Source organism: Schistocerca serialis, chromosome 2 (genome assembly GCF_023864345.2).
Source record: "Schistocerca serialis cubense isolate TAMUIC-IGC-003099 chromosome 2, iqSchSeri2.2, whole genome shotgun sequence".
NCBI lineage: Eukaryota > Metazoa > Arthropoda > Insecta > Orthoptera > Acrididae > Schistocerca > Schistocerca serialis.
This window is the reverse complement of record NC_064639.1, coordinates 674823194-674850397: the sequence shown is the minus strand read 5'-3', so window position 1 is coordinate 674850397 and position 27204 is coordinate 674823194. Positions and strand designations below refer to the sequence as shown.

The window sequence follows — 27204 nt, the reverse complement described above, 5'->3', positions numbered from 1 at the left end:
TGAAATGTGACTGAAAAATGTGTTTATCTAAAAATAGACCATTAGGATCCAAAATGTTACTCTGCACTTTTAAACTGATTTTTTTGGTGACCTTCATTTATGACAGCCATTTATAATGACTATAGATAAAACCATGCACTCATTATGTAACTTCAGTCACTCACAAATAAAATTTCCATGCTGGAAGCACTACTCCAGTATGCACTAAATGTAGACATAATTTGCATTACTGAACATTGGCTGCGAAATGACGAAATAAAATTAACCTCAATCTCAGGATATAGATTAGCAAGTCATTTTAGCCGAGAGTTTTCCAAGCATGGTGGCTCTGCTATCTTTGTGAAAGAACAAATAAAGTTCTGTGATGTCAGTAAAAGTTATATTGAATCAATTGAAAAAGACTTGAGCTTTCCATTACTAAACTGCCAGAGCTTAATTTCATAGTTATTAACATATATATATAGAGCACCAAGTGGAAACCTGCCAGTCTTCATGAATAAACAAGAGGTTCTGCTAAACAGGATCAGTACACCAAATATGAAGATAGTGCTTTGTGGGGATTTCAATATTGATTTTTCAAAAGATAGCAGCACCAGAGATGCTTTGATAAATATGACCAACACATTCAATATGATCCCCACAATACACTGCCCAACAAGATTAACAGAATGCACAAATTCCATTATTGACCAAATATTCACCTCAGAAACAAATTACAGATTCACAAGCAAAATACTAAGCATGGGTTATAGTGATCATGAGGCTTAGCTGCTGTGTATAGAAATGCCAACAAGTAGTAGCAGTTCCGAAAAAGTAGTTGAAAAAAGGAACCTTTTCTGAAGATAACATTAGAATTTTTAATCTCTTACTGGTGAAGGAAAACTGGGAAAGCATTGCCACTCAGAACAATGTTGATAGCATGTACATGAGTTTTCAGAGCATCTTTCTTCACTATTTTAATGTAGCATTTCCAAAAGTAGTAAAACCTAACAATAATAAGTAATGGGTAACTAAAGGCATAAAAATTTCCAGTGAGAGAAACAGATTTCTGCAGTACTATTGTAAGAAATATAGAGTAATGCAAGAATTTGCAGATTATTCAAAAGCCTACAAAAGAATCTACGGTAGAGTAGTCAAAGAGGCAAAAATTATGTGGAATGACAATTTAATAAGAAACTCATCTGAGAGCCATATGGAGAGTTATAAAGAAAGAAACTTTTAGTTCAGTGCTAAAGAAAAAGAATGTATCATTAACACTAGAAGGCTCAAAAGTCACAGACCCAAATTCAGTTGTGGAAAAATTCAATGAATACTTCACTTAACTGGCTGAAGACCTCATTGAAGTAAACTGTCAAGGACCAGTCCCAAGTTTCCCCAGCAAGTCAGTGATCTCGACTGCTTCTATGTATGTTTATGAAACAAACCCCAATGAAATTATAAGTAAAATTAAATCATTAAGCAATAAAATGTCAAGTCGTCTTGATGAAGTACCTGATTTCATATTAAAAGCATGTGCTCACCACATAGCAAACCCCTTGGCAAAAATTTTCAACCTCTCTTTAAAAACTGGTGTATTTCCATAAAATAGCAAAAGTTTCACCACTGCTAAAAAAAGGTTCTTCTGAAAAAATATCAAACTACTGACTCATGCCACAGTTAAGTTCCTTCTCAAAAATTCTAGAAAAACTCTTCTATGACAGGTTTTTAAGTTTCATAAATAAATATCCACCTCTTACAGTACAACAATATGGTTTTAGAAAGTCTAAATCTAAACAGACAGCGATTTTCGAATTCTTAGACTGTATTTTAAAATCCCTTGATCAACATAAATTGGCTGCGGGTATTTTTCTAGATCTATCAAAAGCCTTTGACGTCCTGGACCATAACATTCTGCTCAAAAATTTAGAAATTAGAAAGACGAGGAGTAAGAGGTGTAGCACATAGCTGGTTGTGTTCATGCCTAAAAAACCGCAGGCAGAAAGTATCACTTCAGTATGAATTCAACAAAATGAATAAAACAAAAAACAACTCCTTTCTTTTTAGTGAATTACCAATAAAATATGGCGTACCACAGGGCTCAATCTTAGGTCCACTACTCTTCTTGATTTATGTGGACAACTTAGTTGAATATATGAGTCCCACAAAAACTATCCTGTTTGCTGATGACACCAGCATATTGCTCAATGGATCCAGTCCAGAAACTTTGCAGTCCACAGCAGAAATTTCTATGAAAAGGCTGTCTGAGTGGTTCACAAAAAACAAACTCATTATAAATACTGAAAAAACTGTGTGTGTCAATTTTCATTTAATTCCTCTAACTAATCAAATGTCTATTCAAGCACAATTAAAAAATGATCGCCTAGAAAATGTGTCACAAAATTTTTGGGTCTATGAGTTCAGCAAGACTTAAAGTGGGACACACATATAAATAACTTGTCTAGAAAACTATCATCTGTGTGCTATGGCCTAAGAATTTTAAAGGCTAACAACAAGCAAAACAACAGTACTGCGGGCATGCTATGGACAGTTTCACTCACTAGTCTGATATGGGATCGTTTACTGGGGATACTCAACTCATAGTGTAAAGGTTTCTAGAATGCAAAAAAGAGCTCTAAGAATAATTCGTGACCTTAAAAATCTGGAGTCCTATAAATCCCATTTTACTGAGCTTGGTGTTCTAAATGTTCCAAGGTTATTCATTTATGAAACTATCTTGTTCACTAGGGACTACCTCCTCAAAACAGGCAAACTGTTACAGAACAAAAATGTACACAGAATGAGATTTTCACTCTACAGCGGAGTGTGCGCTGATATGAAAATTCATGGCCAATTAAAACTGTGTGCCGGACCGAGACTTGAACTCTGGATCTTTGCCTTTCACGTGCAAGTGCAGAAAGTATCACTTCAGTATGAACCCAAAAAATGAATAAAACAAGAAACAACTCCTTTGTTCTTTGCTCCTGCTACCCAAGCACGACTCATGACCTGTCCTCACGGCTTCAATTCTGCCAGTACCTCGTCTCATATCAGCGCACACTCCGCTGCAGTGTGAAAATCTCATTCTGGAAACATCCCCCAGGCTGTGGCTAAGCCATGTCTCCGCAATAGCCTTTCTTCCAGGTGCTAGTTCTGCATGGTTCGCAGAAGAGCTTCTGTGAAGTATGGAAAGTAGGAGACGAGGTAACGGCAGAATTGAAGCTGTGAGGATGGGTCGTGAGTCGTGCTTGGGTAGCTCAGATTGTAGAGCACTTGCCCACGAAAGGCAAAGGTCCCGAGTTCAAGTCTCGGTCCAGCACACAGTTTTAATCTGCCAGGAAGTTTCAAAAATGTACACAACTATAGTACCAGAGGGAAATCAAATGTACATCAAAAATATCACAGAACAACCACCTATCAGAGGAGCATAATTAACATTTGTGTAATAATACACAATAAGATACCAGGGGAAATAAAAAATGCTACTCATCCAATATTTAAAGCTAAACTAAAGGCATTTCTAATAAAGCACTGTTTCTGTTCTGTCAGAGAATTTCTGAATACGTAACAAAATTAATTGTAATAGGTACATATTTTTAATTTGCCTACTATTTTGCTAATACTATATATTATTGTAACTTATCTTTGATGTGTCCTATATCAATTATACAATTTGTGCTGTATGATAAAACTGGACCAATAAAAAATCAAATCAAATTTTTAAATAGCAATTTTGTACCATTTTCTGTATGCAAGTATTGAACATGTCTGCTTGGCTAATTTGCTTCACTTGATTGTCACAGCAAAATATAACCAACTTCCCTACATGTTATAGACAAAGAAAGTGTCCTGGATTCTAGGATGTTGATTGACCTTGCACCCATGATCTTTCCTATGCCTGTAGTAAGGAGAATAACTACTGGGCAACATGTAGTTCTCCCCTAGTTTCAGCAGGGGATTAATATTGCTGCCCTGCATGAGCCAGATAGTTCTCAGTCAGCCAGATTTGATTAAAGACTACAAGGAGGATACATTTTGCTGTATTGAATTCAGTCATATTCAAAAGCACTTTGGAAGTTTTGGGCAATGGCAAATCCAGCTCTACAAGGAGAAAGGACAATGATATACCTCTGTTTTTTTTTTCCATCAGCATCTGATAGCGGCAAAGAGCTGGATCCTATGCATCAGCGATGGTGACTAAAACTAAACATCCAGCAAGTGTCTGTGTAATGTCTTCACAAGTTATTTGAATACACCTTCCCAATAGCTTCCACTGTTTTAGTGCAACTCTTTGAATAATTTTTCATGTCCAGAAACGTCTGCCATGACAAGTTCTTGGCCTCTCATGTTGTTTCTTGTGCTTTTGCTGTCACAGCCTGTAAGGCTGCAAAGTTCTCTGCAGATGATGATTGTTATTATTTGAACCATCACAGAAATGTGCATTTGTCCCAATTTGCAGGCTGACACTCATTGCTCCACCATGGATCAGGCTGCCTATTAAGCTGTTTAAAGTGCTTTAATATGGCTGCGTCAGTGTCATAGTGGATCTGGCTTGTCATGTTCACCCAGTTGTGAATACTGTTTTAGTATTCAAAAACAGCCAGCTGGCTATATCATGAAAAGTTTTCTCTGCTCACCACTCATCTCGGTAGCTTCCCTTCAGGGAGTACTATAAATGTTAGAGTGAGAGGCCATTGGAAGTATGTTACCAAGCAGAATTAAATCTTCTGAAATATAGGGCTTGAAACAGTTCAACATCTGCTGCATGTGGGTCTATACCCTCACAACTCTTTAGTATCTGGTGTCTTAATGACTGAAGAAAAAGGTATATTAAATGCCAGAAATTGAAATGCTTTTAATTTCTTTTTGACCTCTATGTATGAGATTTGTCTAGTAACAGTTATTTCTTGTATTTTCTTTGCCTCTATAAATACAGGATGCCCCACAAAGGTGTTTACATTGTTTGAACTTTTAATAACTGATATAAGAAGATGGACTTCAGGACATGCCCAAAAGAACAGATACCATCTTCATATGGATAAGCCTCACTGGCCAAAGATCTTTTTCAGTGCGGAAGCACTCACATTGCCTGAACTCTTACGGTAATCAGTAGATTGACTGCCGCAAGTAATGAGTATAGTGGACAGGAGCACGACAAATGTAGTGTGTGGACAGTAAGTTGGGAATGTGGGTCTCACAGAGAGTGTGCCGGAGATAAGTCCCTGCACTCGCACTATACTCTGTGTCCTCAGTGGCTCAGATGGATAAGGCATCTGCCATGTAAGCAGGAGATGCTGGGTTCAAGTCCCGTTTGGGGCACACATTTTCAACTGTCCCCGTTGATATTTATCAATGCCTGTAAGCTGATAAATGGTCTGGATTTAATTGTAATTTCATTTAATAATTGAGGATGTATTAATGATGACCTTGATCCTGTTGTGATTATATGGTGCTCTCACAACCAGTGAATGTTTCTCTTTTGTGTACATTCAGTTGCCAGTAACTACATGTAAGTAACAAGATGGCTGAAAACTTGCCTTTGGAGCAAAGAAAGTGGGTTTTAAAGTGTTATTGGAAATGTGAAAACATGAAAGAAGTGCAGAGACAATTGCAAGCAAAGTTTAGTACTGTGCCAATTTCGCATGTAACAAGAACGAAATTATGCAACAAATTTGAGGGGGAAGGAAGTGCGTATGATCTGAAAAAGGGACATTATGGCAGAAATGAAATAGTAGCAGACAAAATAAGGGTGGATGCAGTGGTACAAGCTTTCACAAAATTTCCAAAGAAGACCATATGGCAAGCTGTGCATGAATCAGGTGTAAGCAGAGCAAGTGTTCATCCCATTTTAAAGCAAGCAAGGTGGAAACCCTACATTTCTAGTTTGCTCTGCACGATGAATGAGTTTGATTTGGATGGGTACCATGGATGTTGTGAATGGATTTGTGATAATGAACAGTGGACTGATTTCATTGTTTGGTCTGGTGAGGCAATGTTTAAATCAAATGGAATAATCAATTTCCATAACTGTGTGTACTGAGCAAGAGAGGATCCCCATGCTACAGAAGAACAAACTGTTAATCTTCCTTGGTTGTCAGTGTGGTGTGGTATGTGCATCAGAGGACTTTTTTGAAGGAACAGTGGCAGGTTTAAAGTACCTTACCATGTTGCAGAAACAAATTGTACCAGCTCTTCAACTGTACTCAGATGATGATTGCTTTTTTCAACAAGACAGTGCACAGTCATATTACTATTGTGACATGCGGCAATTCCTAGATGAAATATTTGTTGAGAGGTGCATAGGTCAATGAGGAAGTATTGTTTCCACCCAGATCTCTGAATCTAATGCCATTAAAGTATTTTCTATGGGGAGGAGTACCATCTATGCCACAAAGTGATGTACACTGGATGATATGAGAGATGCAATTGTGACTGCCTGTAAATCTATTTCAACAGCAAACATAACACATCTAACAATCTGTTTCACAGTGTTGCACATGCTGTATTGCTGCCAATAGGGGACATTTTGAACATCTTCAACAGTAAAACATCAACAGTTATGTCATGATCATCTATGTGGCTTAAAAAATTCATAGTTTTTGCTACTTTTGTTAGAGTTTTTAAAGTTTAAATAACGTAAACCACTTTGTGGGACAATCTGTACTTTGCAGTCCATAATCTAAACCATGTGGTTGCCACATATTTGTGGTGATGAATATAATGTTTCTGATCCATGAATTTCCGTTGGAGCTTGTTTGGCCTTACAAGGAAGAATGATGTACTCTTATCTTTGACAGCTGAAACACCATAATGAGCTAGGCTCCTCTTAAGCAGACAATTCCAGTCTTAATATAATATACCCACACTGCAGAGCACAATAAGTATTAAAGCAGGTGTTTTCTCCAATACATCAATGTTTCCCTTCAGTATGTTGCTCACTTTGATCTCACATGCCGGCAACCAGTCAAATTATAAGTCTTTAATCTCATTTGTCCGCAGCTCGTAGTCTTACGGTAGCATTCTCGCTTCCCACGCATGGGGCCCCGGGTTCGATTCCCGGCGGGGTCAGGGATTTTTCCTGCCTCGTGATGACTGGGTGTTGTTGTGTCGTCTTCATCATCATCATTCATTCCCATTACGGTCGGAGGAAGGCAATGGCAAACCACCTCCACTAGGACCTTGCCTAGTACAGCAGTGCGGGTCTCCCGCATTGTCCCCTATGCTCCTCAGAGTATGGGACCTCATCATCATCAATGTCGTTTTAAGAGATTTCTTGAAACCTTTCCTCATATTTGATTGAATTACAACTGCTGAATATTCCTGCTGAACATTTCGTGGTTCAACATGTAAACTACCATTATGAAACTTTTTCACACATTTGAGTGTTTTGGTTAGTTTTTGTGTTCTTTCCATACAGAATGGGAAACTCTCAAATGTTTCCCACTAATAAGTATATTGCCTTGAGCCATCCATCCAAGTGGTGCATTTCATATTTTGTTTTCTTTGTCTTTTTTTAATTTGTTGCAGTTTGAGCAAAAAACAAAACTTTCCTGCTGTGCCTTGTGATAGTCACTGAACTATGGTTGGAATTTGTGGTACTAGAGGAGTGGTAGCATTGATCAGTCCCCGGCTCATGCATACATGAAATCTGTTCCCAGCTTAGACCAGCAAACATCCTTTAGGTGCATGCTATTCACAGTGACACAGAAGGGTGTGGAGGCGTGTATGGCTTTATCAAAATATCATGGAGATTGCAAACATTACCACACTCCACTCCCACACACATTGAGTAATCAATCTAGCAGTGTATGATGTCCTTAGGTTAGTTAGGTTTAAGTAGTTCTAAGTCTAGGGGACTGATGACCTCAGATGTTAAGTCCCATAGTGCTTAGAGCCATTTGAACCAATTTTTTATTTTTAAAACTGTCACTGTTGTCTGTAGACATTTTATTTCATCTGGTAATTTATCAAATAGTTTTACAGCAGCATATTTTACCTCTTTCTGTGCCAAAGATAAGTTAAGCAGAGGATAGTGTAAGTCTTTCTTTCTTCTGGTATTATAATCATGAATGTCACTGTTGTTTTTAAACTGGTCCATATTGTTGAGAACAATGTCATTACTGAATAAATGTACTGTGAGGCTGTTGTAAGAATTCCTAACCTTTAAAGAGATGCCTACAAGATGTGTGACTATGAGCCCCACACATTATTCTAACCACTTTCTTTTGAGCATTGAATACTTTTGCCTAAGTGTTGGGTTACCCCAAAATATTTTTCTGTGTGACATCAGAGTGTGAATGTATGGAAAGTATGATGGGTTGCTAATTTCTGTACCCTCAAAATTAGCAATTAATCTGATTGCAAAAGTTGCTGAACCCAGATGCTTTAGAAAATCCAAAATATGAATTTTTCAATTAAGATTCTCATCTATATGTACACCCAGCAACTTTGTATGCTCTACCCTGTGTTATATTTATTGAAGGATCTGTACTCCTTGCAGTAGAAAATTCAGTGTACTGTGTTTTTTTGAAGTTCAGAGCAAGCCCATTTCTAGAAAACCAATCAATAACTTTTCCAAGGACATTATTTGTATCATTTTCTATTGGAGTTTCTTTTACTGGATTTATAATGGTGCTTGTATCATTAACAAACATTGTCAGTTTAGCTTCTTGCTTCAGATAAGAAGGGAGATCATTCACATATATCAAGAACAGAGGGGGACCCATGATCGAACCCTGTGCAACACCTAATGTAATTTCACCCCAGTTAGATGAAGTGGGAAACTTTCTTAAATCACTCAAAGCATATAAAGAAACTTTTTGCTTCCTGTCCTGTAGGTATGACTTAAACCACTCATATGCTGTTCCATTTATATCATAGAATTGTAATTTCCGTAACATAATGTCATGGCTCACACAATGAAATGCTTTGGATAAGTCACAAGAAAATTCCTTTTGGTGACATTTTAGTGTTAAAAGACTCTGTTATGTGGGCAGTGAAGTTGTATATTGCTGTCTCAGTGGAACAGCATTTTTGAAATCCAAACTGTGGTTTACTAAGTATCTCATTACTGCTGAGATGGCTAACCACTCTTGAGTACATTACTTTCTCAACAATTTTTGAAAATGCTGTGAGCAAGGATACTGGCCAGTAATTATTGGCATCTGTGGTGTCCCCTTTTTTGTAGATAGTGTTGACAATGGCATATTTTAACCTGTCTGGGAAAATACCTTGAGTTCTTGATGCATTAAAGATGACACTTCGAACATCAGCTGTAACTGCTTGTTAGAGATGTCATCTATTCCAACAGAACATTTATTTTTCAAAGATTTAATGATTTTCCTTATTTCATAAGAGGTTGTTAAATTAAAATTAATCTGACTAGGATTTCGTAAAACCGACTCTTCGGTGTACTGCTTGGCTTTTTCTTTTGAACTATTCTCACCAATTTTTTTCACCCACAAATAAGAAATGGTTGTTAAATACGTTAGCTACTTGTGTACTATTGGTTAAGATGGTCTCATTCTCTTCAATAGTAATACTACCTCCCAGTGGTTACTTTTCCTGTGTCTCATCTAACAACATTCCATACTGGTTTGATTTTATTGCCCAAGTTGCTAATTTCATCACTAATATTTTAATTTTCTGACAACTTTTCTCAGTATGTTAGAATAATTTTTATAGTATAAAATTACTTCTAGGTCTTTACTAATTCTTGCTGCCTCATACAATTTTCTTTTCCTTTCTGAAGACACTTGAATATCTGTAGTGATCCAAGGTTTCTTTGAAAACTGTTTGGTGTTACATTTAGTAATTTTTTGGGGGCAACAGTGTTCAAAAAGCGGTATAAATTTATCAAAAAACATGTTGCATTTGTCATTGACATTTGGCTCATTATATACATCTCCCCAATTAACATTTCTTAAACTTTTTCTGAAGTGCTCTACAGATACTGGGTTGACCTGACCAGCCTTACACTTTTACTTACTGGTTTCTGAACTGTACACCCTGCTAAATTTTGTAAGTTAATCAGTTGTGCATCATAGTCTGATAATACATTTGTCACAGGGAAAGCATGTGTTAGCTTTACATCCTCTTACTGCACAAATATATTATCTATTAGACTGCTGCTGCCTTGAGCTGTATGTGTAGGGAAACTGATCACTAAGTTATGTCATTAAGAACACTTATAGTTCACTTTTCCTATCAGAATTGCTTAGAAAGTTCACATTGAAATCACAGCAAATTAATAACTTCTCTTTTTTGTCTGACAGACAGCGTAATAGGGAGTCACAAACTTTTTTACGAATAGCTCTCACTCTCCTAATGGGGACCTGTGCACAGTTGCTAATATCAACACTACATTATCTAGCTTTAGTTCACAAGCACTAACTTCAAAGTGCTGATTGACACAAAATTTGCTGACAATTGCAGTAGGCATGTGACTATTGGGATTCAACTGTTGATCAGTGGAAATGTGTTGCATCCTTAGGTGAATCACACTTTTGCTACACTAAGTCAATGGTTGTTTTCACAAATGCTGTCATCAAGGTGAATGATGGCTCAGAATGTGCTGCACACCACAGATGCAAGCTGGTGGGAGCAGTATTATGCTTTGGGAGACATTCTCCTGCACTTGCATGGGATCTGTAGTACTAATTGAAGACACGCTGACAGCTGCAAACCACATGCGTCCGTTCGTGCTTGATGTCTTCCCTGACAGTAATGTCATCTTTCAGCAGTATAATTGTCCATGCCTTGGAGCCAGAACCATGCAACAGTGGTTTCAGGAGCATTATAGTGAACTCATGTTGATGTCTCAGTGACCAAATTTGCTTGATGTAATCCTATGGAACCGATCTGGGTCTCTATCAGACGCCATCATCGCGTACACATATCAGCGGCCCGTTATTTACGCAAATTGCATGACCTATGTAGACATCTAATGCCACAAACCTACCAACAAATTGTTGGATCCCTGATACACATTATCAGCTATACAGGGTGTACATAAAGTCGGGGGAACACTTTCAATTATTTATTGCACTAGAACTAAACATGGTGCAGATGTCATACACATTGTATTTTGAAGAGAAACTCTGAAAGTTTTTTGTTGCAAACATTCGATATGTGAACCATGAGTCACCCGGCAGGCGTCAATGCGGTAATCGAACGCACTTCACATTCACTTCGCTCGCACACGGACGTCCGCTTCTCTTTGCCGGGCACAAGCAACCCGTCATAATGAATTTGTTATGCCAGTGGTAAATGGGCTTCCTTGTTGGTGGCTTCTTACCATATGAGGTTCTAAACATCCATTGAACAGCTGTAACAAATCTGTTTTTGTCGAACTCCAACACACAGCTACGCACCTGAACCCGCCATGTTTGCGAATAGTGCTGACTATCGGCAAATTACAAAACTACGCTGTGGTGGTATACATGGAAAAAAAAAACTTTCAGGGTTTCTCTTCAAAATGACATATGTATGGTATCTGTATAATGTTTGTTTCTTGTGCAATAAATAATTGAAAGTGTTCCCAGACTTTATGTACACCCTGTATATTTCATTCAAAAGACGGACAAACAAGCTGTTAAGAAGGTTGTATAATGTTTGTTTCTTGTGCAATAAATAATTGAAAGTGTTCCCAGACTTTATGTACACCCTGTATATTTCGTTCAAAAGACGGACAAACAAGCTGTTAAGAAGGTGGTCATATGTTTTGGCTCATTGGTATAAGTATTATGTATGTTCCACATCTTTTAAACTAATGGATCAATTTGAACCAAACTTGGTACACATGTCACTTACTGTCTTGGTGTGAACCTTGTACCTATTAAAAGGGGTGGAGGTGAGAAAGGAGTATAGCCCAAGACATAACTCATCCAGTATTTGAGAATGAGAGTACTTTGCCACTTGCAACAAACTTTGCATATAATTTCAGACATTTGTAAAATTTGTTCTCACTAACAACCCTGACAAAATGATGAAAGGTAAAAAGTTTTTCACTGTTTATGTAGTAAACTGCTGCATTATGCATGATCTACATCTATGTCTTTGTGATTACTCTGCTATTCACAATAAAGTGCCTGGCAGAGGGTTCAGTGAATCACCTTCAAACTGTCTCTACCATTCCACTCTCGAATGGCACGCAGGAAAAACGAGCACTCAAATTTTTCTGTGTGAGCCCTGATTTCTCTTATTTTACCATGATGATCATTTCTCCCTATGTAGGTGGGAGCCAACAGAATCAGTTGCCACTTTTCTCATCATACAGATATCTTACCTAAATCATTTTGCAATTCATTTTGGTCATCTGATGACTTTACAAGACGGTAAATGACAGGGTCATCTGCAAATAATCTAAGACGGCTACTCAGATTGTCTTCTATGTCATTAATATAGATCAGGAATAATAAGAGGACCTATAACACTTCATTGGGGAATGCTGGATATTACTTCTGTTTTACTCAATGACTGTCCATCTGTTACTAAGAACTGTGACCTTTCTGACAGGAAATCACGAATCCAGTTGCACAACTGAGATGATATTCCATAGGCATGCAGTTTGGTTAGAAAATGCTTGTGAGGAACGGTGTCAGAAGCCACCCGGAAATCTAAAAAATGGAATCAATTTGATATCCCCTCACAACAGCACTCATTACTTCAGGAATATAAGGAGCTAGTTGTGCTTCACAAGAACAGTATTTTCTGAATCCGTGCTCACCATGTGTCAATAAATCATTTTCGTTGAGGTACTTCATAATGTTCGAACACAGTATATGTTCCAAAACCCTACTGCAAATCAACATTTGTGATATGGGCCTGTAATTCAATGGATTACTCCTACTTCCCTTTTTGGGTATTGGTGTGACTTGAGAAATTTTCCAGTCTTTAGGTACGGAGCTTTCTGTGAGTGAGTGGTTGTATATAATTGCTGAATATGAAGCTATTGTATCAGCATACTTTGAAAGGAACCTGACTGGTATACAATCTGTACCGGAGGCCTTGCCTTTATTAAGTGATTTAAGCTGCTTTGCTACACCGAGGATATCTACTTCTATGTTTCTCATGTTGTTTTGATTTGTTACTCTGTACTATTAACTGTAATCCCAACATATGTTGTAGAGTGTACCCACTTACACCACTGAATGTACTTGCAAAATTATATCATTGTATGGAACGTAGTTGAGGAGATAAGATGCCGTAGGTGGCATAAACAATGAACTGCATGAAAATGAAATGGCAGGGTGAAATTCACTAGAGAGGCTTACTGACAATCGTTCTTCCCACGAAACATTTGCCAGTGGAATAGGGTGGGGTGGGGGGAGGGGGGGATCAGTTAGTGGTACCAGAAGTTCCTCCGCCACGCCCCATTAGGTGGCTCTTAGATTATGATCAGGGTTGCCATAAGTTCTGGAAATCAGGGAATTTCAAACATGTCAGGGAAATTTGGAAAAAAAAGGAAAAACAACAAAAACACTGGAAAATCTCGTTTTTGTGCATGAAATGGTTTGTTTACTGAGATGTCATACATCGTCACTGGCTGGACACAGCTGAGTATGTGCGGCCCTTCCCTACTTCTTCATTCCTCTAGCTTCTCCCCTTCCTACCACTCCCTGCAGCTTGCAGTCAGTGCTGCAACTAGCGCAACAGGGCAGCTGCCGTCGAGAGACAGGCAGGTGTGAAGAGTGGTTTCTTTGGATCTGATTCTCAGAGATTTTTGTCACAGCAGGCGGATATGGTGGCCATGTGTGCATGGTTGTCTGATGATCGTGTGAATTGGTGTGTGTGTGTGTGTGTGTGTGTGTGTGTGTGTGTGTGTGTGAGAGAGAGAGAGAGAGAGAGAGAGAGAGAGAGAGAGAGAGAGAGAGGGGGGGGGGGGGGGGGGAGAGGAGAGAGAGAGAGAGAGAGAGAGAGAGAGAGAGAGAGAGAGAGAGTGCACTCACGTGTGTATGCTTCCGTTTTCTGACAAAGTCTATGACCGAAAATTTAGTTCTGAGATTGTGATTGTCTTTTTTACACATGTCTGCGCATCAGCAACGATCTTTACAGTCAGTTGTTCCAGTGAGTTGTTATTGATTCTCAGAATGTTTGAACAAGCTATCTGTTATATGGATTGATCACGGCAGCGTCATTTCATTGGTGTCTGAGGCTCAAGGATAGCTGGCCACATGAGTGGATTTCCGCGCCGGGCCAAAACCGCAGGCGATTTCTGTGGGTATCTCTAATGGATCAGGCCTGCTGATCTGAAGCCCAACATTTCCCATTAATGTGCAGGCCACGCACATTGGATCTAGTGTCACTGATCTGTCCACATGCCGGATCTGTCTGTGTATGGCGTAATGCGTTGGATTTTCGTCGTTTAACCAAGGACTGTAGTGCTCCTTGGCAGGCTATAAGCCATGGGCGATGGATTTAAGGAGTTGCGACTGTCTCACCATAAGTACATTGTACAGTGCAGCGTTGTATAGACATTTTATTATTGTAGCATATTTTGGCACTTCGAAAGTAGTTTATAGATTAGAAAGACTGGACGATAAGAAATAGAAAATTGTGGCAGTTACTGGTTGTTCGTACGTTATGTACTCTTATATTTCTCAAAAGAAAAATCACACAATACCTGTAAAAGAATACACATAACACGGTGGATAATAACCGACAATAACAAACATAGTAGAACCAACATTTTATTCGTGGTCACCTATAGTGTTGGCTTACACAACTCTTTCCTGCCTTGTATACTTCTTTCAAGAGGCCTACTTTTTTCCGACATTATTTCTCAAAACAGTAAAGATATTTTAAATTTGTCTTGCAGCACCAAGGAAATGCACATTTTTGTCACCAGATGTGTTTCATTTTATTGAAATGAAATAACAACAGTGATCTTAATGAAACACATGTACCATTTGGTTTGCTTTCTCCATCTAAAAACAATTCATTATAAAAGTTGTTGATGTTAATACTTCAGATTTTTGCACACACGGGGGAGAAATACAGGAATCCTTACAGATTTTTGAGATCTCAAAATTTGTCAGGGAAAAACGCTAAAACTTGTCTGGAAATCAGGGAATTTAAATTGGGAAACTTGTGGCAACCCTGATGATGTAAATGTAGAGAATATATGTGAAATACATGTGCAAAGCCACCGGTAAAAAGCTCATTGTAAACCCTTGGATAAATGTCAGTCAAACTTGGTATACACTGTACTCTCAATTATTGTGGGTAACACGGGGGAGATGATACATGGATAATTCAGATATTTTCAAACATATATTCAGGACTATGTCTATTGGATGGGTAGTAGAGGCAGCATCAGCAGCTGATGTCTCTGTGTGCATGCAGTCATCTTCCACTGTCAATCTGGGTTAGCATCCTGCGCTGCCAGTCTCTGTGTGTGTGTGTGTGTGATGCATGTGCATTTTAGATGCACAAATTATCTGCAAACCAGATAATCCGTACACGGATAATCAGGAGTACACTGTACATAGTACTTACTGTCTGGAAAGAAATACTTGGGGTTAAGAACCAGCAACCTCCTATTGGGATGTGGGTGGAGGAGGAAATGAGAGACAGGGACAGGGAGGGAGAAAGAGAGGGGTGGATGAGGAGGATGAGGAGAGGGTCACACATGGGAAGGAGGGAGCGGGGCAAGAGGAGGTGGAGTGAAAGGAGTTGGGAATACATGTATACTTGGTCAATGTCAGGTATTCAGCTTGTGTGTGTGTGTGTGTGTGTGTGTGTGTGTGTGTGTGTGTGTGTGTGTGTGTGTGTGTGTGTGTAGGATATTTTTCTAGATATTTCAATGTTTACAAAATTTCAGTTCATCAGTTCATTTCATGGCCTTTTATGGTATGTTGTTTGACACTGATATCCAGTTGATCCTTCTGTACTTCATTAATTCCTACTTCTTTTCAACTTCTAGCTAATTTATTTTTGAATAAAAATCTGAGAGAGGGAAAAACCTTACGAGGTTTACTATATTTTGTTGATCTTAAAAAGATAATTTCCCACATTGTTTTGTCAAATACATGTAGCTGTGTTTTTGTTTCAGATTTCATTTTGAAGGTCCATGTGGATCAACTGTTCCAGAAGCACTGTCAGTGTAGTATTACTGAAACATTTATGTTCTATATCTGGACTTAAATCAAATGTAATAGTATTCTGATGAGAATGACAAACTGTTGAAAAAAAATGTATATATTTGAAATGTTGTGTTACCTGAGTGATAAATGTTTTTAAAAAATCAGTTGCTTTGATTCATTCTCCTTTCCATTTTGTAACTGTTCACTGTTTTTCCAACAGCTCAGACCCCATTACTTTTTTCTCTGAAGCAAAGAACATAAATTCTAAAAACAAGTTTTGTCACAATTTGGAAATATTCTTGTTGTACCTTATGTGTAAAGCAAGTGTCTCAAGAGTTGTTGAGGTTTGAAGCTCTGCTACTTGTCATTATTTTGTCTATGTAATACTATCTCCAAATTGCAAGCATTCAGATTCAGAGAATGAGGTGAGCACAAACCTTTGCTTATTGTGTCTTCTTCTGTGAAGGCTTCAAGAGAATAAGACAATAGTTGGCAAGATGTGTGGCAGAGAGCTCTGTCTTGCTGAAAAGAGCAGTGCTGTCTTTTATGTTCCTTTAACTGAGAGTAGAAGTTATCAAAATTCGATAATGCTCATCTCTATTGACAGTGGTTTCAAAGAACATTGGGTTAATGATCCAGTTACCAGAAATTCCAGTTTTTGTAGTCATTGAGAGGAATTTGATGCACAGTAATTATTCTGGCTATTCACAATTCAAAGTACACTTTTGGGCCAAGTTTGCCAGCCACAATCCTTTTAACCAATCACCCTTAACACTTAACCATGTTTTTTTTCAGCTGAAAATAATGCCTGAACACATGAAATGCACTAAGGTTGGAGGGGTAAGTACAGAATGACAAGTTATACATTTAATGCCCATCTTTTACAAAAACTGCATGACAGAGTTTTTGGGACAGCAGTAGTTTTCTGCAAAGTATTTGTAACTGCTTTCAGAGTTTGAATAGAAGACTTACAGTTATACTTAGAATTAGAGATATTGCCACTAGACTGCCATTTTGTTATCAACTTGTGAAACTACTTTTTGCAAGAATATTCGGAGTTCAGGAATTTCCAGGCATCAAGATAGAGCCAAATTGTTGAAAATAATTAATCATTTTGGCAACAACATTTTGAGTATTTCAAATTAAAATTACTCAGGAAGCAAAAATGTAATTTCATCATTCCAATGACCAGTGTATTGGACAGTTTCTTAATACAGTCATTACCAAATTTTTACTCGCTCTCTGAATGTTTTGATCATGAAAATACTGAAGACGGAACTCTTACTCTTTGTTTTGAAATTGGGGGGGGGGGGGGGGGGGGGAGATCCAGAACCACCATTTTTGCTAAGAAAATAAGAGAAGATTTTATGAACTGTTTTGTAAATGAAGATGCAGTTTCCTGACACAGGAACTTTTAACATAATTTATGTTGGTTTACTGAGGTACGGAATTTATAATATGTAGCTGGTGGTTAATTCAAGTATTTTTAGGTAGTTCAATATAAGGTTTATGAAAATTATTTTAATCTGCCTCAGTTCCAGTATCCTACACTTATCTCAATATTTGAACATGAATTTTGTGGAACATCTCACTCTCAAGAAACCCAGCAGTATGAAGTACCATAGCTTTGATTCATATAATTCAAATTTATTGTTTTTCAGTTCCAAGATTCCTCCATGTATTGTTTCAGAAATAACAGTAAGTCTTTTGGCAACAGGTTGTATTGATTTCAGTTTCTGTTTCAATTTTGAATATACCATTTCTTTCTTACTGCAGGATTCATCTATATATAAACTGGGATTTACATGAACATTACACACACACACACACACACACACACACACATGTATGTTTGCATGTACAGCCAAGGCCCACACAGCTGTATTAAATGATTCCATGTTTTTCATCTGCCTGTCTGGCATCCAAATGTTTGGATTTGGCTCAAAAGACCCCAGACCTTATCAGTTTACCTGAAAGTGAACAGTAGCCTTAGGATGGAAGAGTGCTTGGAATCAAAAGTGATGGATGTATTGAGGTGGTGTAGTGGTGGTGGTGAGGGGGGGTGAATTTGGCAATCCCCTCTTCAACACATTAAATCTCTCTCTCTCTCTCTCTCTCTCTGTGTGTGTGTGTGTGTGTGTGTGTGTGTGTGTGTGTGTGTGTGTGTGTGTGTTGTGTCATATTTATCGTAAGGAGAGGAATTTTTCTCGGCTGATGAAATAGCTAATTTGTTGAGGATCTCAAAGTGTCTGTAGTATCAGCAGTTCTGAACTTTTTTATTACCACATAAATAAGAAGCATACTATTAACTGCACTTGAATTAAGCCATGCACTGACCACACTCAGCTGCAATGGTCTTATAAACAGTGCACATACAAACAAACTGTTACATGCAGTTAGTACAATAATTGTACTCGTGTGCTGTTGACAGTCTGTGCTCTAAGTTGTTATGAACATGGGAGCCTGTTTAAAGACAAAGTCTGTCTTTAGAAGTGAACACTGACCTCATACAATCTTGTAAATATAGTGAAATCTGGCACCAGAGTGACAGACACATGTTCTGCTAGAATAGATTATGCTATAATCAACAAAGATGTTTTAGGTAGGTAAATTACAGTAAAAGATTTTCTTTATTCTGACCACTTCTGGCTGGTGATAGAATACATAAATTCAGTTATGCTTAAAATAACAAAAATTGTACTAAAGAAACGAATGCTGAATACCTCAAATATTAATGCTCTTAAAGGCAAACTAGCGAATGAGAAATGGAATTCTGTGTACCAGGTAAAGGGGCCGGATGAGATATGGAATGAATTCTACTCAACCCTACTGCATCGTTATGAATATAGTTGCCCAGTCAGAGAGATCCAGAAGTTAAATACTGTCCAGAAGGTAGTTAAACACTGTCAAAATAGAAGTAATCCTAGACTAAAACTCCCACCAAATCTGATTAGGCTCAGGCAGCAAGTACATGATCTAAACCAGCTTTATAAAGCTACTGCTATGCAAGTTTTCAAGGAAAAATACAATAGGGCGAAGCAAACTTTTAAAACTGAAATTGTTAACCTGAGGAAGCAGATTAACAGCAAAACAATAGAACAGTCTGACAACATAAGCAAAGCATCTTGGAAGCTGATTGACAAACACCGAGAAGGTCCCAACAAGATGAACATGGAACCACTCAGCATAAGACACAATGGTAGCATTATAAAAAACCCAGATACTATATGTAATATTTTTAATAACTACTACATTTCTGGCGAACAATCAAGCCATATTGTAGATTCACAGGTAGAGACCCGATGCCATCTAACCCAGTGTACCGAATTTGAATTTGTGGAAGTGAATGAGCAGGAGGTTCGCAGGGCAATATACACATGCTAAAATAATAATAATAATAATAATAATAATATCATCTGAATGGGATGGCATATCAAGTGCTATTACTAAAGTGTGCTTAAAAGAAATCTCTAAACCTCTTACTCACCTGATTAATTGCAGCATTAGAGAAAACATGTATCCAACAGATCTAAAAATGATTGAAGTGAAACCAGTGTATAAAAAGGGAAGTAAGGAAGATGACTCCAACTAGAGACCAATATCATTAATTTCCACTTTTAGTAAGATATTCGAAAGCATTATCCTTTTTCAGCTAACAGTAAGTGCCTTTTTCACAAAACATAAACTGCTTGTAGATTCGCAGCATGGCTTCAGAAAAGAGCTCAGTACAACCACAGCAGTTACACAGTTCATCCATGAAGTCTACTGTCTGTTGGACCAGAAGATGCACACTACAGGTATATTTTTGGGCCTGACAAGAGCATTTGATACGGTAAACCATAGGGTACTTCTTAAAAAGCTAAAATCTTATAGTATTGGGGATCAAGCCATGAATCTTCTAACCACATACCTGCTGAATCGTAAGCAAAGCACTAAATTGTCATACAAACTAGGTAATAAAATCATGAGCTCACTGTCCATCAGGGAACCTGTATTACAAGATGTACCACAGGGCTCAATCTTTGGACACTCTCTCTTCCTTACATATATTAACCGAGTAGTGTGTGCAACATCTCTGCAACAGGAAATGATAACTGTAAATTCCTGGGTGTGTATGTTGATGAAAATTTGCGGTGGACATACCACATTAATTTCGTATGCGGAAAAGTCAGTAGTGCCATATATCTCCTCAGCCAGCTCACAAAGATATTTCCTAGCCAAGCACTGAAATTAGTATATTATGGAACACTTTACCCCTTTCTCAATTACGGAATTGAACTGTGGGGCTGTGCAGCTGATGTACATTTAAAAAGAATACTACTACTACAGAAAAAAGCAATAAGACATATACATTTGATGGGACATAGAGATTTATGTCATGAAGTGTTTGTGCAGCACAAATATCTGACAATATATTCTCTGTACATCTTCAAAATAGTTGTATTTTTTATAAGTCAACCAACAGAAGCTATCAAGGGCAGTGATGTTCATGATCACAACACTAGAACAAAGTGTAACTATTTCCATAACAGAACAACGTTAAAAATGACTGATAGAAGTCCACATATCAGTGGTTTGATTTGGTATAACAAGCTACCAAATGCTCTAAGAATGTACATGGGAAATGCTTTTAAAACAAAATTAAAATCTTTTCTAATAGAAAAATGTTTATATTCTTTCAACGAATTTTAAGATAGTGAATGTAACATGAGGCATTAGCATATCAGTTGTAACGTGATAAATGTAAAAAATAGACATATAAAGCAACAGCTACAGAATATAGTGTATTTTATAAGTGTAAATATAATCATAGTATTAAGCCTTATGTTTGCAAAAGCCATCATTACGATGGCTCCATGCAAAGAAAATGTAAATAAATAAATAAATTTTCTTGTCATTCATTGAATAAAATTCAGAACATAGTTCACACTGCAGATTTTTTTCCTTTATTAAAGATAATGGTTTTTACATCAGTGTGTGCTGCTATCTTTCTAATTTTACATCTACGTTATACGTACAATACATTGCAACTGCCATGCCACAGAAATTGCAATCAAAGTTCACTGCTTCAGTGGTTATGATTAATTTGAAAATTGGTAGTGTATATCTATACATAGTTTGTAAACACAGTCTGTTAGTCAGTTTGCTTTGTGTTTGCAAAAGAAGTGTGTGGTCTTCCCTCAATAAGTAGCATTGCATTACTCATACACAAGTTTTAGGGAGACTTGCAGTATTAAATTAGTTTTTTCATCCCATTAGGAACCTACAGTGCTTTGTGAGACCTGTGAGAAAGGTGGACATTCTGGCCAAGGGTTCCAACCAACCCTCTGCCAACATCAGTATATCACTTATTAGAAGAAATTACTGGAAATTCAGTAGCTGAAAAATTAGAGGTAACCTTACATCTCGTCAGGCAACCAAAGTCACACTATGGGATACCACAGGTATACCTGGAAATGGCAGAACAAGAATGTTACTGATCAACATATTGTAAAATCATTTAACTCTGAGGTAAGAGAGGCATCCATAAATTGATTCCAGCAATACCTCACCCAGTAAGCAGCCCATGATGGTGTTCCGCAGGTATGAATGATAATGGATTCTAACTCAGAACCGTATCTTTAACGGGGCTGTGCTTTTTTTGACTGAGCAATCCAGTCTTGAAGATGCAACTTACGAGGGTAGGTCATGAATTGTGTCTAGATGGCTCATCCAATAAGAGCATTACCCATGACAGGCAAGCTAATCCTGATTTGGCATACACTTTTGACATCAGGAATTGAATTCATGCCAAATGTCAACATGATAGCCAATGCTATGAACATTCTGTAGAAGAGAAGATCAATACACTATCAAGTACCTCCACAAAAACATTGTAGTTACCAAAGCTATTGCAAATTCTTATCTTGACCATCATAGTTTACATTGTCTCCTGTTGTCCAAAACCCATGTTCCCCGGTCCCACAGGAAATGGTACAACCTACCAAAACTCACCAGCAAAATTCACAGCACATTAGGTACAATACTCGGGCTCAGAGTAACACCTAAAATTTGATGAGGTGTGCTTCCTTGTTTCAGCATTAAGCTAACTGGATCCAAATGTGTCACATACTCCAGATGGAGTAATCTGTATCTTCATCTTGGTGAATGATACCTTTCTGAATCATCAGTCTTCTGACTGGTTTGATGCGGCCCGTCACAAATTCCTCTCCTGTGCCAACCTCTTAATCTCAAGAGTAGCATTTGTAACCTACGTCCTCAATTATCTGCTGGATGTATTCCAATCTCATGTCTTCCTCTACAGTTTTTGCCCTCTACAGCTCCCTCTAGTGCCATGTAAGTCATTCCCTCATGTCTTAACAGATGTCCTATCATCCTGTCCCTTCTCCTCGTCAATGTTTTCCACATATTCCTTTCCTCTCCGATTCTGCACAGAGCCTCCTCATTCCTCACCTTATCAGTCCACCTGATTTTCAATATTCGTCTGTAGCAGCACATCTCAAATGTTTCAATTCTCTTCTGTTCCAGTTTTCCCCCAGTCTGTGTTTCATTACCATACAATGCTGTGCTCCAAACGTACATTCTCAGAAAGTTCTTCCTCAAATTAAGGGCTATGTTTGATAGTAGTAACCTTCTCGTGGACAGGTATGCCCTTTTTGCCAGTACTAGTCTGTTCTTGATGTCTTCCTAGCTCCATCTGTCACTGGTTATTTTGCTGCCTAGGTAGTAGGACTCCTTAATTTCACCTACTTCGTGACCATCAATCCTGGTGTTAGATATGTCACTATTCTCATTTCTGCTACTTCTCATTACTTTCATATTTCTTTGATTTACTGTCAATCCATATTCTGTACTCATTGCATTCCATTCAGCAGATCATGTAATTCTTCTTCATTTTCACTCAGGGTAGCATTGTCATCAGCAAATCATATCATTGATATCCTTTCACCTTGAGGTTTAATTCCACTCTTGAACTTTTATTTTATTTCCATGATTGCTTCTTCGAGGTACATATTGAACAGTAGGGGTGAAAGACTACATCCCTTTCATACACCCTTTTTAATCTGAGCACTTCACTCTTGGTCATCCACTCTTATTATTCCCTCTTGGCTCTTGTACATATTGTATATTACCCATCACTCCCTATAGCTAACTCCTATTTTTCTCAGAATTTCGAACATCTTGCCCCATTTTACATTGTCGAAAGCTTTTTCCAGGTCAACAAATCCTACAAACGAGTCTTGATTTTTCTTTAGTCTTGCTTCCATTATCGACCGCAATGTCAGAATTGCCCCTCTATTGCCTTTACCTTTCCTAAAGCCAAACTGATCATCATCTAACACCTACTCAATTTTCTTTTCCATTCTTGTGTATATTATTCTTGTCAGCAACTTGGATGCATGAGGTGTTAAGCTGATTGTGTGATAACTCTCGCACTTGTCAGTTCTTCCAGTTTTCAGAACTGGGTGGATGATATTTTTCTAAAAATCAAATGGTATGTCGCCAGACACATACATTCTACACATCACCTTGAACAGTCATTTTGTTGCCACTTCCCCCAATGATTTTAGTAATTCTCATGGAATGTTGTCTATCCCTTCTGCGTTATTTGATCCTAAGTCCTCCAAAGCTCTCTTAAATTCTGATTCTATTATTGGATCCCCTGTCTCTTCTAAATTGACTCCTATTTCTTCTTCTATAACATCCAACAAATCTTCTCCCTCATAGAGGCCTTCAAGGTACTCTTTCTGCCTATCTTCTCTCTCCTCTGCATTTAGCAGCGGAATTCCCATTACATTCTTAATGTTACCATTCTTTCTTTTAATTTCACTGAAGGTTCTTTTGTCATTCCTATATGCCGAGTCAGTCCTTCCAACAATCATTACTTTTTTTATTTCTTCACATTTTTCATGCAGCCATTTCATCTTAGCTTCTCTGCACTTCCTATTTATTTCATTCCTCAGTGACATGCATTTCTGCATTACTGAATTTCCCTGAACATTTTTGTACATCCTTCTTTCATCAGTCTACTGAAGTATTTCTTCTGTTACCCATGGTTTCTTTGCAGTTACCTTTTTTGTACCTATGGTTTTCTTTCCAACTTCTGTTATTGCCCTTTTTGGAGATGTCCGTTCCTTCTCAACTGTATTGCCTACTGAACTATTCCTCATTGCTGTATCTACAGCTTTAGAGAACTTCAAGCATGTCTCATCATTCCTTAGTACTTGCATACAGTACTTAAAATCCCCCAATGGAAAGCACAATCACTGAGATAACAGAGAAAGTGTACTCCCCATGGTGCATATCATTTATCAATTGATCTTGGTGATTACAGTGATTCGATTCAATGTCAACTACCAGATTAGATTCTCCAGATACAACATAATTACAGCAATCAGATTGATGTGAAAAGTGGCACTATCATCTGCATCCATGAAGCAGTATTTTATGATAGTGCATGTTGTACAGTCACAACTCCACAGCTTGTGGCAACACATACAGAACTACCAGTGGCTCATTTACAACTGTGTCAGTTTACACCACAGTGAGAGCAGTCACATCAATTGATATTCGCCAGGACCTCCCCCGTCCCCCTCCCCCAGTATCCATTGACCTTCCTTAATTTGGTGCACTGTTAATCGCACTCTTAATACTGTGTTATTACATGGGTTGCCAGGCAATAGACTAAGATGGTCATATTCTATCTTTTACAGCAGAGGCAGTGTCCATCATCTAAGCTCTTCAGTTTGTTGGGTCATTTTGAATGAGACCCTGATGGTAAACGGTGGCACAAAAAGAATGCATGACTTTCAGACTAGTATAATTGGCTCTATTTTGATAACATGCACAATGCACTCACATCACTACAATTGCTAATGTATCCAATTTATGAATTGTCACATTTTAAAGATAACATCTGACAGATAGTGGCCCTCTTCATGAATACACATTAAAAATCTTTCTTCAAAGTTCGCCGTCACTTTCATCAACATGTCATGTGAAACAGCAGCAGTTTCTTGATGTGTTGCAACTTTCAGGTCATTGAGTGTACAAGTTTTGTTGCAGCACACTTTACTTCTTATGTAGTCCCATAAGAAGAAGTCACAAACTGACAAATCTGGCAAGTGTTCTGGCCACTGAATATCACTGAAACATGAGATTGCGTGTTGGGGAAACATTTCTCAAACAACTGCCATGGAATCCTTAGCCTTGTGGTCTGTGGCTCCATCTCGTTGGAACCACATGTCTACCATGTTCATCAGTATCGTGTCCAGTTGTGGCCGCATGAAATTGCATAGCATTGCAATATAACATGCAGCATTCACTGTTACACTAACACTGCCTTCTTCAAACAAATAAGACCCAACAATTCCCGCATTGCACACTCCTCATCACACTGTCACTTTTGCACTGTGCTGTGGATTTGATGCACTTCTTGTGGGTTATCTGCTGCCCAAAAGTGACAGTGTTGTTTGTTCACATAACCGTCTAAGTGAAAGTGCACTCATCATCAATGCAATACCATCAGCAGCAAGAACATCAATCATTCTCTCATGAAACTGTCTCTGGTCATCATCATAATCATGGTTGTGAATCTTCTACACAATCATAATTTTGTAAGGATGAACTTATCCTTCAAGGTGCGCTGCACCAGAGATGGAGCACACCACCTAGTAGAGTGCTGAGGATTTTGAAGAACAGATACTCTTATTCTCTTGACATTGTCCTGCTTTTGCTCCATGCAAGGACAACCAGGTGACGTCTGCTCCATGACTGATCCAGTTGTGTGAAAAGAGGCAACCCAATTCAATACTGTGTTGCGATCAGGCATCAAACCATTTCATGGAATTTTTAAGTGTGTATGGAAAAGCCATTGAACTGCGATCACAGAATCAGTATTGTTGAAGAAATGTACAATAGTGAAAACGTGGTGACATACAGTCCACTGTGCCAATGCTACTTAAACTGGATAACTCTAACCTACAAAATGACAGGTCCCCCACTCTACCATTCCACTCCCACCATTCTCGTCCCACCACTGATACTAAGCAAGTCAATTCCATGTGTTCTTGTTGTCTCATCACGTATCTGCCTTTCCGAGTGTACTGTCAGGGCTCAATACTCTTTTGTCATATGGAAGGAAAGCAATATTTATCTTATGAACATAATGCAGCAGCTGGCTAAGCTACAGTGGTGTGGAATTTGGTGTACTTTATCTGGATACAAGCATATCAAGGCATCCAACAAAATATGAATATGGACACCCCGATGAAGGACAACTTGCTTGGAAAAATATATCTAAAAACAATGGGTGTGTGTGAGTGTATACCTATCCTTTTCCCCCCTAAGGTAAGTCTTTCTGCTCCCGGGATTGGAATGACTCCTTACCCTCTCCCTTAAAACCGACATCCTTTCGTCTTTCCCTCTCCTTCCCTCTTTCCTGATGAAGCAACCGTTGGTTGCGAAAGCTTGAATTTTGTATGTATGTTTGTGTGTCTATCAACCTGCCAGCGCTTTCGTTTGGTAAGTCACATCATCTTTGTTTTTATATATAATAGAGGGAAACATGGGAACGAAGAAAAAAAGAAGATTTATACCAGCGGTATGGAAAGCCACACATTGGACGAATATTGGCGCAGAAGAGACTCCAATGGTTTGGCCACATCCTACGGGCAGACGGATCCCTTCCAAACAGAGTCCTCCACTCTCAACCCACAGGAAAACGCCCTAGAGGACGCCCAAGAACTCGATGGAAGGATAGGATAACAACGATCCTGAAAGAAGTGGAACCAGCAGCCGTGGAGGAGGACGCCAACGACCGGATGAGATGGACTGCCATCTGCAACAGCTCCCTCCTCTCGTGTAATTGACAGACACTGCGTGTGTGTTTTTTTGTTTTTTTGTTTCTGTAATGTATCCCTCTTGCCTTTTAAACCTTTGATTGAATGCCCTGTTTATTTTTTCGTTTTTCTTTAAGCTGTAATGTACATATGTAACTTTTACTACTGTATAGAGTACTTTTGTAAGTCTTTTTGTCTTTACTTTTCCTTTTGTTCTTCTTGCTGTAGGCCTTAAAGGCCCGATAAGGCAATAAATGATGATGATGATGATGATGATGAATAGAGGGAAACATTCCACGTAG

The 27204-nt window shown here is 38.3% G+C and overlaps 1 protein-coding gene across 8 annotated transcripts in view; it reads left to right on the top strand.

Annotated features, from left to right (window-relative positions):
- The window catches only part of LOC126457771 (NAD-dependent protein deacylase sirtuin-5, mitochondrial-like), a 109365-nt gene extending 93140 nt beyond the window's left edge, over positions 1–16225 (top strand). For all 8 annotated transcript variants that reach the window (XM_050094345.1, XM_050094346.1, XM_050094348.1 and 5 more), the window contains exon 6: positions 16031–16225. In XM_050094345.1, the coding sequence (XP_049950302.1) occupies positions 16031–16085 (55 nt within the window). In that variant the 3' untranslated portion in view covers positions 16086–16225. The remainder of the gene's footprint in view (positions 1–16030) is intronic.
- Positions 16226–27204: the final 10979 nt, after the last annotated feature.